Consider the following 13,855-nt stretch of genomic DNA (forward strand, 5'->3'; position numbering starts at 1 on the left):
AATCCTAAGAGAATCGAATGAAATACCACTACAAAAAACTGAGAGCCTTCACTGTGCGTGGAAGAAGCATATTCACTGAAACCCTTTTGAAAGCGTTCTCTCACCTTTTCAAAAAACAGGGGCTACATCACCTATTTAAAAAAATAGGGCAAAGGGCCAATTATAGGTATTTAGTTGCCCTACCTACCTACAAACGTTTCTCAGGAATCCTTGTTGCTTGTGGTACAGATGATAGTTTTATTTAAACAACAGTAGAATTCCCATGGGTTTCCTCACTTTAAAGTCTTGTGGTTGTGCTTTATTTTCCTGTGTGTTACCATAAATATCTTCCATGGAGGTATCTTCTTAGGCTGTGCACCACAGAGCTCTGTAAGACCTGAGCAGGCATGAGAAGGGAACCCCGCTGACTCTCTGGCCTTGGAGAACAGGTGGAGCATCTGCAAGGTCCCATGGAGGGAGAAGGGTGGAACTGCAGTCAGCTGTGGGTGTTGGTATTTGCAGTGAGGTGAACAGAAATCCTTAAAAGTTACGTCCACCGGGAGCCTGAGAATACGACCTGTTTTTTGTTTTGTTTTGTCTTGTTTTTGGAATAAGGGTCTTTGCAGGTATAATTAAATTAAGGATGTTGCTATGAGATCATCCTAGATTCAGAGTGGGCTTTAAGGACAATGACCAGTCTTCCCATGAGAGACAGAGCAGAGAAAACGCAGAGAAGAAAGCCACATGAACATGGAGGCACAGATCGGAGTTCTGAATCCTCAAGCCAAGGCCAAGGTTTGCTGGCAACAGCTGAAAGCCAGGAGAGAGATGCGAAAGCATTCTGCCCCAGAACCTCCAGAGGGAACTAACTCTGCCAGTATCTTGGTTTTGATTTCTATGAGACAAAAAAATCTCACAATTTAGAAATTGCTGTTGTTTTAAGCATGCAATTTTAGTTTGTTTAGTTTAGTCTGTTACTGTTTTACTTTGCTACAGCAGCCCGAGGAGACCAACACAGTCTTTCAGCTGCGGTAGGGTAAAAGTGATGCAAAGACATGGAGCTGTATCAGTGCATGTCTCTGTGACCAGAAGACCGAGACAAAGGATGGTCAGATCCATCCCACAAAGGTGCCACGTGGTGGTCTGAGTGAAGGGAAATGTGCAACCCCCAAAGCTGGCTAGGGATCACCACCTGGCTTCTCCAGGGAACAAGACACTTCAGAGAAAGGATGACGTGGGAATCCCAGATGTCCTACTGACAAGTGACTCTATTATTGCCTCCTTTTCCATTTCTCCCTCTCACTCCTCACAAGATATGAACTGTGTCTCAAAGGTTTCTGATACCAGGCATCCCATTAGCCTACAGGAGCTCAGATTTTGGAGTACTAGTAAAACATCCAAAGCCCACTCAGTAGAACGTGGGCCTCACCAGGATGAAGCTCACTGCCTTGAGTCTGGGAAGAGCACAGTGCAGGGTGGTCAACCACACCAGACGTGGGCCCTGAGGGACTTATGTACCCAACTCCTGCCCCACTCAACTCCACAGTCCATTTGGAATTCAATTCCCCAAAGTACTTTTCCCCAAAGTACATATTCCCCAAAGTACTTTTATGTTCCACTTCTCTGAGCATCTGTAAAAGTCATTTACCTTTAGTAAAACACATTACTGCTGCTGCTGCCTGTTATTCACTGCGGGCTAAGGATCAGCCCCACTTGATAACAGTATTCCTACAGGTGAGTTCAATAAATCAGCACCAAGGCCAGCAACTGTTGAGGGTGGTTAGCCTTACCATTGCCATTTTACAGATGAGAAAACTGACTAAAGAATTAATCCAAGTCCATGCAATGTTGCCCTACAGTCCTCCAGGAAGCACATTCTGAAACAGTTCACTTTATTCGGGAGTGCTCTTTAGCTCAATGCCTTTGGGGCCCGGGGGAAGGAAGCCAGACAGGTCAGAGGGAGACGCAATGCAGACCTAACAACTTCAGACAAAAACACAGAATCTCTACAGCTGAAATGACTCATCAGCATTGTCCTGCATGGGGCCAAATGGATAGAACATTTAATCAATCTGAAGTAACATATCATATTTGACACGAATCCACTGCTTTGAACGAACAGAGGGCACAGAGTTCAGATGGCACAGTCAAGGATAGGATGGAGGTAGCAGCCAGAGGATGAACCATCATTGCTTATTTTGAAGAAATCTTTCTTTCTGATGCTCCTTTGGTCAAATTTCCCAGACAAAACTTGTGGTCTGACAGGACTTTCCTTTACCTCTGATCCTTTCAACCTCCCCCCACCCCAAACAGCCTCACAAATGTTGGAATACAAACCTTGGTCTCATTCCACCATTACAGTAAAATAGTTAATCACCAACGTGAAAGTTCTCTGTCTCAAACATCCTCATAGTTTCATTCTAAAAGCTGCCAGAGCATTTTTAAAGTGACTTGGTGTCCTGCAGGAAAGCCCTACTGTTTGTGGTTGTTCACCTGTCCAACCAACTGAACTTTCCCTGGCAGGACAATGGTGCCGAGTTCCTGCCATTTAAAGGAGAAGGGGGTTCGCCTGTTGGGCTTGGGGGAGGATGAGGAAGGAAGGAGAGAAGGACCGTGAGGTGCGTCTGGATTTGCTTTAGGATTTGGTCACATGAAGTGCTTTCCCGTTTTTACCTCTCCTCCATGCTTATTCCTACTCCTTCCAAATCATAATATTTAGAGCAGATAAACAAGTCCTCAAGCAGATAAAAATAACTTGTGAACTAGAAGATGGGTCGCACTCAATCAGTGGTTGAACGCTGCACAGAACCAACAGCGGTGCAGTCTCCTTTGTCCCTCTTATGAAAAATAGTAATATTTTGTGCTTCTCTAAAGACTGAACAGCAGGAAGGAGCAGAGGTCCAAATTCCTAACAATTAGTCTCTTCCAGTCAGAAACTGGGCAGCTGGTAACCTGCTGTTTTTTCCTTTGAGCTTCTCAGATTAGATACTAAATGCAATTTAATTCCAGACTCCAATATACAGTTCCTGAATTATACTGAAAAAGAACCAGTTATGTAAGAAGTCTGTATGTTTGTCATAGACAACAGGCTATATTTTCTATTTTAGGTTCTATCTAAAATTTTCAAATGATATCACAATGTAAAGATATTAAAGTATCCTCTGTGTAAAAGAATCCTATAAAATTTCTATAAAATATGGGTAATCTTGTTAGAAAATCGATAAGCACTCCTTAGTTTATCTTCCTTAATAAATATGGATCCTCATTTAACTGCCTTGCTTCAGTTAATCTATATTCAAATTCCTCCCTCTCTCGTGGAAAAATAAAGATACATGAAATGAAAATTCAGAAGTGCCATAAATACTAAGAAAATAAAAACGTAAGAAGAGTAAGTCAGTTTCAAATACAAAATGCAACTATGATATATAAACAGGGACATCTGAAAATCCCCTGTGAACAGTTCAGTATCCTGCTGACAGCAATGCTGATGTATAGGAGTTTAGCGGATGGAGAGTAGACAAACTGTGTATTTCAAATAAAATGAATGCTACACATGCTACACTGCAGACTTGACCAAGCAACTGATCAATGGGCCCACTGCCTCTGACCGGGAGGGAACACTCCCGGCCAGGTTCCAAATCTTGTCTAAGGGCTGCATCACTGCTGCCCTCAAGGGCTCAAGCAAGAGGCAGCCCCCAGGGCATTGGGTGGGAGGTTTCATTGTGTTTTCCTAGCTTCAGTTTCCCTCTGCCTTGATGTAATCATAAGCAGAAATGACTCCTCGCTGCTCCCATGGTACTTTTAGTCAAATGCATGGTATGTTACTATACAAGCAAACTTATTGTCTAGTTAATTGCAAATTGGTAAGGGCTTTTCATTCGTATGCTAAATACGTAATAGTTAAATAAAAATTCTTACACAAACAATATAAAAAACCCTTTTATTTAATTTTCCTGATACTTAAATATTTTCTACCCTTTGTTATTTAAGGATTCCAGATTCCCTTAATAATTCCAGATTCCAGAAAGCTTTCCTTTGTAACTCACTTGGAAAAAGAAAACAAAAACACAAAAGAATCAGATGTTTCTGAGACCTTTACAAAGGGAATCACAGAGAGTAACTAAAAAGAATCTCTTTCTCTTCCACAAATAAACTGTTTAAACTGTGTCCCTTCACTTCTTCCTTGCCCCATCCTCTCTCCCTGCCCTTCTTGCTCTTTTTCTTCCCTCCTGAAGAACCCCATGCTCAGCCATCAGCATAACAAGGGAGCATTTGCACCCGCAGGGGATGGGGAAGCCAAACGTCCCCAAAGTGACAAAGTAGACTAGGAATCAGAACTTTTCACAGGGGGAGAGTCAAGCACAGGGGATAGAGCCCAAGCTGGACAGGTGGGGTATGGCTGGGGGAAGGGTACCCTGTACCAAGTGACCTGGGACCAGTGCAGATAGATGGAAGGGGTGGAACACGAAGTAAGAGACTGGTTACATACAGGGATTCAACAATAAATCAATATATAAGAATCAAGGGAGCTACATTTTTTCACTATTGGTCAAGGGACTCAAAATAAAAATGAGCCCTGGCTGGCATAGCTCAATGGATTGAGCTCGGGCTGCGAACCAAAGTGTCGCAGGTTCGATTCCCAGTCAGGGCACATGCCTGGGTTGCAGGCCATGACCCCTAGCAACCGCACATTGATGTTTCTCTCTCTCTATCTCCCTCCCTTCCCTCTCTAAAAATAAATAAATAAATTCATCTTAAAAAAATAAAAATGAAAAAACTGGTATGAAACCTATTGTGAGTTGAAAATAGAAATATCAGTGTGAAATATCATATATATATGATATATATATATAGATATATATATATAGATATATCACCACACACACACACACACACACACACACACTTTATAGGGGGACCTAAATAACCCATTGACAGCTACGGATAGATATCCAAACAGAACATCACTAAGGAAATATCGGCCTTAAATGACACATTATACTAAATGGAATATATATACATGTATGTGTGTGTATGCAGGTATAAATGTATTGGGCCTTGCCTGGGAGTACAATCAACCCAATGACAGGACACAAAGCCCAGATCCTCTCTCCAAATGTCATTCTTCACTAAAAAGAACCAGGGCTCCTTGGAGAGAGACCAGTTTTAGGGCTGGGGCAGGGAAAGCACAAGATGAACCTGAAACATGGTGTTGCACCGGAAAACAAGGATGGGGACACATCAAAAGGACACTCAAACCAGCTTCATAGGGTGCCCAGAGGACAAATCTGAGACCATGTGGACAAGAAAATCAACAGTGGTGGCCAACTGAATAAAATAGGAAAACACAAGACAGTGTTTCCTAAGTGCCTCTCCAAAAATATGTATTAATTACAGAGAGGAAAAAGGTCATTTCAAAGTAGAAATGCTTGGTGGACAGCAGCATAATCCCAGTGACCACCATAAGTAATGGGACAAAGTGGAATCATGCACCCCTGATAGAATATGACATGGACACCCCATCATGTCTGTGACCCCTGTCAATGATGCATGGCCACAATCTCCTCAGGAGGAAACATCAGACACCCGAAATTGAAGGACATTTTACAAAATAACCCGCAGTCTTCAAAAGCGGTAAGATCATGAAAGCCAAAGGAAGACTAAGGAATTGCCCCAGACTGAAAGAGATAGAGGAGACTTGAGATCACAGTGCACTGTTATTCTGATCTGCACAGTTTGCTACAAAAGACATTAATGGGAAAGCTGAAGGAAACTGAATGGCAGTAATACAGCCATGCAAACTTCCAGATTTTGACAGTCATGTTATGGTTATGCAGGAGAATGGCATTGCAGGAAATACACACTAAGGCATTTTTGGGTGATGAGATCTCAGACTGGCAGCTTACGTTGAAATGGTTTAGAAAACAAAAACAATCTCTATACTGGATTGGCAGCTTATTGGCAGATCTATAATTGTTTCAAAGTAAAAGTAAAAACAAAGTGTATCAGAAATTATACCAGAAAAACAAAAGATAAAATAGCTATAGGAAATCCTCAAACATCAATAATCACCCTAAAAGTAGATGGACTGAATTCACCACCAAAATGGCACAGATCACTCAACTGGATTAAAAAAAAAAAAACAAAACCCAACTATATGCTGTGTTCAGGAGACACATTTCAGCTGCAAGGACAAATATAGACTCAAAGTGAAAGAGTGGAAAGTGATTCTCCAAGAAAATAGCCTCCAGAGAAAAGCTGGCATAACCTGCTTTTGTCAGTTACTTTTATCTGGCAAAACAGATTTCAAGATAAAAAAAGGTAACAAGAGACAAAGATGGACATTTTATAATGGGAAAGGGGACAATACATCATGAAAACATAACACTTCTCAGTATATATGCATCCAACCAGGGAGCACCAAAATATATAAAGCAACAGCTAACTGAACTAAAGGGAGAAACTGGCAAAAGCACAACAATAGTAGGGGGCCTAAATAACTCATCGATAGCTATGGATAGACCATCCAAACAGAAAAATCAATCAGGAAATATCAGCCTTCGTTGCCATATTGTATCAGATGGACATAATTGACCTTCAAAGATCCTTTCATCTCGGAACACCAGAATATACATTCTCTAGAGCACATGGAATTTTCTAAGGGATAGATCATAGGTGGGCCCACAAAACTAAAGATTAAACTTTGTGCTTAAATATGTTAGAAAATAATCAACAATCATATTCAATTATTAACTAAGTTTCCCCAATTAGATGACATACCGCAGTCTGAGGATGAATTCCACTTCAGAAGAAATGCTGCTACCAAGAATTTCCTGAGGACAATGAACTCTGTTACCCAAAAGGAAAGGGGACTAACATTTCCTATTCAGTCAGTATTTTGCTTAATAGGTAAGTACCGCATTCTATCGATGCGTTTCCAATGTTCCAAAAATCAAATGAAACAAAAATATTTAATATGGATCCACACTGAATAAAATGCACTCTTTCTCTGAGGGTTTAGCAGGCAGGGTGACACTGGTCATCGCTGATGGGGACCTCTGTCCGGCAGACCAATATCCTCGGAGCGATTACACCCCAGCAGCACAACCGCCTGATCTGCCACATCCGACCTACACGTACTTTTATTAAAACAATTCAGTGAAGTGTCTTTTCCTGCAACACAAATTGTGTTATTTTTTTGGTTATAGTTCCAGCTTTTTTCTTCACTACTTTGATGTTTACCTAGGAACCTTCCATTTTAAGTCTGTGGGCATAGTTAGCCTTTCCCTGTGAAATCATTTCCGAAAGGATGGAAAACTGACCTTACGTTCCTCTATTCCTTTCAATGTTATTCTTATATAAAATACTATGGGATGAAGATTTTTTATTCTTTTTACTACTTCAGAATTATCTCTGGCTGTCCACTGATAAGTCCTTTTCATTATAGGTTTTGAAAATTGAGTAAATAAAAGTTTAAGATTATATTCTTTCTCAACTATTTTTACCAATGAAAGAAAATAAAAGTGCTTAAAAATAAAACTCAATATAATTCTTTATGACCTAGGATATGCCAATCTCTTTGCAAAGCACTTGCTTTTTTAAAAATGTCATTTGATCCTTACAGACAAATATTATAATCCTCATCTCCCAGATATTTTTTTTACAATATCTGCTCCAGCAGACACTTACTTACTCATGAAGGGGTGGAAGAGACAAATATGAAATATTCAGGGGATGCATTCCAGGGAACCCAAACAGGGAAGGCTCTGGGGTCCGTGAGACATGTTTGAATGCCTGTTGCAAAATAAGGAGGACTTTCCTTGCAGTGGTTTTTGTAATGTCAACTGGCAAAAATACACCTAACCACCCTGCCCTGCATGGGACCGCCTCAGGCTGAGCTTAATGGTCCCCCTCAGGGGTGGGTGGAAGAGCGAAATTTATGGGAGAAAGAAAAATGTCCCATAAATATCTCCAGGGGAGGCTCGGAAATTCAAAAAAGGGAAGGAAAAGCTGGGGCAGAACTGGTGAAGAAAAGGAACATTTCTCCCACCTCTTCCCAGGCACGGCAGCGGGATCATTTCTTCTTTTAATAAAACACCTACCTTCATTCTTTCATTTGATTAGTTACTGGCTGGCCTCCATCTGTGCCAGGCCTGCAGGTTACGGGCCTGTGTCTGCTCTGCCCGGTCACAGCGAATGTGTCATGGAAGAAATGGTCACAGAAGAAAAACATGCCTTTCCTCTGCTCCCTGGGAGTGGATGCTTCCTGGTAATACCTGAACAAGTCAACGTGAAACGGGAGTCCACTATGCGAAATCAGGGGCTGTGGGCTGCACAGGGGCTGGGTGCCCAGAGCATGTTTCACAAACTCAGGCCTGTCAGGCTGCTCCTTATGAACGTTGTGTCATAGTGCTAGGCAGGGAATATTGAGAAAAGGGATCAGTCCCTAGAAAGCTTTCCAACTAAGATGAGTGCAGACCCAAAGGTCAGCCTCCAGGGCCATCTCAAGTGTTCAAATAACAAACTCAGTCAAGCACATAACAAACGAGCTTCTCAGGCCCCATAGGGCTCAGGTGACCCATGTCTAAAACCCCCTTTCAATGACACTGCTATTCATCACGACTTCTCAGCCCCGATGCATCTGGCACCATGGCTGCATTTCTTACATCTGATTCCAGAAGAGCAAAATACAACACTTTTTGCAGGTAAAAAGGAGATCGTTAGAAATAACTCTAAACCCCTGACCCTTCTGTTTACCGATGCGCATAACAGCAAATCAAATCACTTTTCATATGCTTTTAACTGATTAAATAGATGGCTTTTTTGAAACACCGTTTATTAGTAAAGCTAAATTTGCTGTCATCACATTTTAAATAACAATTTTTAATGTCTATGGACCTGCCAGAAGATTAAAAATGGAGAAATCTTTTGTCCTCTGTAAAGAGATGGTTTTGGATATCAAGGTACAGAGAGGTGGGAGAGAATTTATGAATTTAATTGTAGAAGTTCACTCTAAAAATTAGAGCACTGAATTATAATGTATAATGAGAACAGCTTTTAACCATCAAAATCACACCACCATTCAGCAATCAGCAAAATGGAATTGCCATTTCCAGCCTTCACTGTTACTAATTGCTAAGCGACTGTTAATTCTACTGATGGAGGGGGATGTGTGGCTGGCTATCCATTAGCAATACTCAGAGTCGAGGTCAGAGAGCAGAACTTGAGTACCTGCCAGGTATGAACAGTCACACTCTGAGCAGGCACTGGCACCTCAGGCACCCCCGGCGGGGTGTGGGAGATCACCCACCTGCCAAACCAGGTGCTCCTTGGCCCCAGGCGCTGCAGACAGGCAGACGCTCAGCACAATGGTGTGGGAGGACGAGGTGAGCACGCTGGCGATGATGGCATCTCTCATGTTGAAGGGCAGCATGGTGTAGACCACGAAGATGATGAAGAGGAAGAATGACACCTGCAGGTAGAGAAGGACAGGAAGAGTCACAGAGAATCCCCATTCCCAAGTGCTTCCACTCTCCTTCCCATGAAAGGCTGCACAAAACACCGTGAACTGCACACATTGAAGGAATCCTGTATGACAAAACCAAACAGCATGTAACCCATTGGATTACCATAAAGGACTAACTACTGTAACGGTGAAAAATCGTTCTTTTTCAAAAATTAGGGGTTTCCAGCTTTGGCATCCAAACCATGGCAAACATTAGGTTAGTGTGAGTACTTCATGGGTATGGATGCAAAACTGGTCCTCAGCACACAGGGTTTGGTATCTGAGCTTTGGAATGTGTATCTGGATCCTTCAAATTATCTATGACACAGATTCAGGAGACCCAGGGAGGGTGGGTAGGTGCCTTCTGGGGGAGTTGGTGAAAGTAGATATATGCAAAGAGCATGAACATGTAAGCAACAAAATAAAACAACTTAGAGATGTTTTAGCTGTTGTCAAAATAGTTTGGCAGTTTCTCAAAAAGGTAAACATAGAATTACCATGTCACCCAGCAGTTCCATTCCAATGTATATGCCCTAGAAAACTAAAGATAGGGGCCCAAACAAATACATGTGCACACACATTCATAACGGCACTCATCAGAATAGCCAATGGTGGCAACACAAGCGTCCGACAGCAGAGGAATGGATAAACTGCACGCAGAATCTCCACACAATGGAGCACCATTCCGCCATAAAAAGGAAGGACACACTGATATGTGCTACAGTGTGGATGAACCACAAAAATGTTCTGCTACATGATCAAAGTGAGGACAAAACGCCCCATATTATAATTCCATTTATATGAAATATCCAGAAAAAGTAAATTTATAGAGACAGAAAGCCGATTAGTGGTGTCCAGGGGCTAGAGAGTGGGGAGTGGAAAGTAAGTGCTTAATAGGCACAGGGAATCTTCTGGGGGTGGTGACAAGCATTTTGGAACTAGACAGAGGTGGAGGCTGCACAGCATTGTGAATGTACTAAATGACACTGAGTTCTTTCCTTTAAAATGACTAATTTATGTTATGTGAATGTCATCTCAAAAAAAATCAATAAGAAACAGCTTAAAGAAAGGTTTGGAATGGAACAGAAAATGGATTAGTGGGTAATAAAATAGGCCATTTTCATTACAAACGAAGCATAAAGAAAAGAACATTGAATGGATAAAAAAGGTAATAAATAAAGTAGGAAAAGGACCGCAGTTAGGGAAATCTGGGAGGTAGCATTTGGTGAGCCTCACCACACAGCTCTTCACTCCAAAGCAAAAGTGAAGCTAAGGGAAGAGCTTGTCTCACGTTCACAGTGTGATCCATGTTACTTTAAGGGATCCTGTCTCCCAGCACAGCAGGAAAAACATGAGCAACATCGCCCCAGCTGCTCTGAGAGCCGGGATGTGTGTTCATGAGAAGGACTGGCCAAAGGCTCTGCTTCTGGTGGGTGTAAAGAGAGGAATATCTAGGCAGATATTAGGCTTGTCTTCCCTCCTGCATAGTCACGGGTACCACATATTACAACCAAACAGTAATGGTACAGATTCTGTTAAGCAGGGTTCCTTGGGCTCAGTACTACTGACATTTGTGGATAGATAATACTCAGTGTTGGGCACCGGTCTGTGCACTGCAAGGTGTGTAGCAGCATCCCTGGCTTCTATTCGCTACAGACGAGGTAGCACCCCCCCCACCTTTAAAATTGTGACAATCAATAAAATTAAAAAAAAAAAGAAATACAAAAAAAATTGTGACAATCAGCAATGTCTCCAGACATTGTCAAATGTCTTCCAGAAAGTAATACCACCTTGGGTTGAGAACAACTAACTTATAGAAAAAATTTCTTTTAAGAAAGAGAAAAACAACTGTTATGTAGTCATTGCTTATTGAAAAAATTAAATTTTCTTTGGAATCCCTAATATCCAGCAAATATACAGAAAATATTTTAATTAAGGTATTATTATTTCTACACATAGTGTTTATGCAAAACCCTTATTATCCTTCCTACAAGAGGCATTAAATGAATACTTTCAGATATCAGAATTCATAATCAATTACAAAAGAAAAACTCTATTTTATAACCACATACTTTTTTCTCATGTGAAAAACTTTAACCCTTCATTGAAAGTATCGTACTTTGAAAGTATCATACTTTGAACAGCGTAACTCCGGACAGCTAGAAACCACTGACATTATTTCAATTAGTCCACAATCCTGCAAACATCGGGAGCATGGGAAAGGCTTATCTACAGTAACCAAACGGAGAACAGACGTTTGGTGCTCTGGATACTGTTGCTCCTGTTAAGTGTTCCCTTTTTAGGTGACAAAATGAATTTCTAAAGGTCAGTGAAACAAGTCACATTGCATTACGTTTTGGGTTTCAGTGGCAACACTTTGGGAGCTCAGCTGAATACCACCCCACCCGATGGGTGGGGAGGAAGAAGGACAAGTGCAGCTTCAAGTACCACAGGGGAATGTTCTTCACTTCTTATTAATCTCGGAAGGTTCTTTTTATTTTTCAGCCTGCTTCCCAGAGCAACTTCAAATAGGGCCATATGTAAAACCAAAATGGATTTGGCACATCTAAAGGATGTGTGGGTAAAAAGCTCCAAAAAGTTGAATTCAGTCCCTTGGGTTTCCATGTTACCATGGGTACATTTCCGTGACTGAGATTCCCCGTGGATGAATCTCTGTCCAGAGGATGGAGAGAGAGGAGACACTGATCCGATTACTGGACCCTGCACAGAAACTCGGATTAGCACAATCACTGCAGTGGTAGCACTCATCCCAATAAGAGAGTATTCAGTGTTTCTCTTCACTCTAGTCTGGCTGGCATTTGTATCTCGTAGGGCATATTCATCTTCCCACAGATCGATGCCACCTGTTTCCAACCAACTAAGAGCCTCTCCTTTATGATCTTAAACCTATTCCTCCTTCAGGGTAACTCCATTCTGCCCATGACATTTCCATCCCCAAACAACCCAGTGCAAATTTTTGAGACTCCCCTATGACAATTTTCCTTTGCATCCACACTAAAAAATAATGTCTTCTTCCTTTAGGACTCCAGTGCATTGCACCTGTCCACCCTACTTCCACCAGGCTGGTTCATTATCTTTCCATTTGTTAAAAGTGTATGCTTCCCACATGAGTTACCTTACCTTATTACTCCCACCATTCTTTCAAGCCAAAAAAAAAGTACGCTCCCATACTTTCTCTCACTTCTTCTTGTCCCCATCTCCCAACAAGGACACCAAGATGTGTGTCTTTTCTCGTTTTTGTTTTCACTCCATTCTGTGCTTTTGAGAATCATTAAGACTCTTAAGCTAATATTCCTAGCTTTCTCCCTTCTGGGTTCATTGTACAATTGCACATCAGTGTTTTTTTTCTGTTAAGCCAGATGACTTGCTTTGACAAATGGAACTTGTGTCCATTTTGGGTGGAAATTTTCAAAGCTAGTGCACAACTTGCCAAGTCCTATTCCCTCTCTGGCAGTCATGGAAGCATGACATCGGAGCTTCTTTAAGTCTTGGTGTCAAGTGAGGAGCAGAGTTCCTTGGCTGACCCACATACACCTGTGGTCACGAGTGAGTCGTAGCCCTCTATGGTGGTAAGCCCCTGGGTCTCACAGCACAGCTCGGATGGTCCTGATGGATACCAGGCTCAGACTAACACACACAGAGGAGGTTTTATTGGTAAAACAAATAGGATGCTTTCACGTGCATGACTCTGCCACTTAACTTTTATCACTAAACTATATATCATGGGCATCTTTCCAAGTCTATAAATGTGAATATACCATTTATTTTTACCAGTTGGAAGTATTCCATACTGATGGATGCACCAATTACTCCAGCATTTCCTTACTGATGACCATTCATGGCATGATGGGACCCCCTTACTCAGCTGATGCAGTCATATTCTCACTAATTCCTCTTTCTCCAACATTTGCCTTTCTCTAACGCAGCCAACAAATAACTGCCAGATTTGTGATTCTGAGTGCACAGGCCTGATTAGTTCCTTCCTTAGATGAACCTTCCCCTGGTTTACCTCTTGTTCTCTGAACACTTCCATCAGAGGGTTCTAACACTCACAGAGTAAAGTGTAAACCACATGGCCTGGAGGTCAAGACTCTCTCCAAACTGAGATCTCCATCCTTCCCTGTCATGTTCTGGAAGGATCCTCTGCTCCAGACAATCCAGGTCATTCCCATGCCTTGAACATGGGGGTGCTCGCCTGCAGGTCTGAAATTTCCTACTATCAGAATGTCCTCTCTCCTTTGTCTAGTTCTTGTCACCCACCTTACTTATTCATAGAAACTACAGTTATTTATTTGTTAATTTTCTTCCCCCATATGGTTAAACGTCAATGACCACTTGAGGGCAGAGACT

At 41.8% G+C, this 13,855-nt stretch overlaps 1 protein-coding gene across 1 annotated transcript in view; it reads right to left on the bottom strand.

Annotated features, from left to right (window-relative positions):
- ADCY2 (adenylate cyclase 2) overlaps positions 1 to 13,855 on the bottom strand; it is a 356,581-nt gene that overhangs the window by 243,164 nt on the left and 99,562 nt on the right. Inside the window, exon 3 of the mRNA XM_028526056.2 lies at positions 9,290 to 9,451. Within this exon, the coding sequence (XP_028381857.1) occupies positions 9,290 to 9,451 (162 nt within the window). The remainder of the gene's footprint in view (positions 1 to 9,289; positions 9,452 to 13,855) is intronic.

This window comes from Phyllostomus discolor, chromosome 3 (genome assembly GCF_004126475.2).
Source record: "Phyllostomus discolor isolate MPI-MPIP mPhyDis1 chromosome 3, mPhyDis1.pri.v3, whole genome shotgun sequence".
NCBI lineage: Eukaryota > Metazoa > Chordata > Mammalia > Chiroptera > Phyllostomidae > Phyllostomus > Phyllostomus discolor.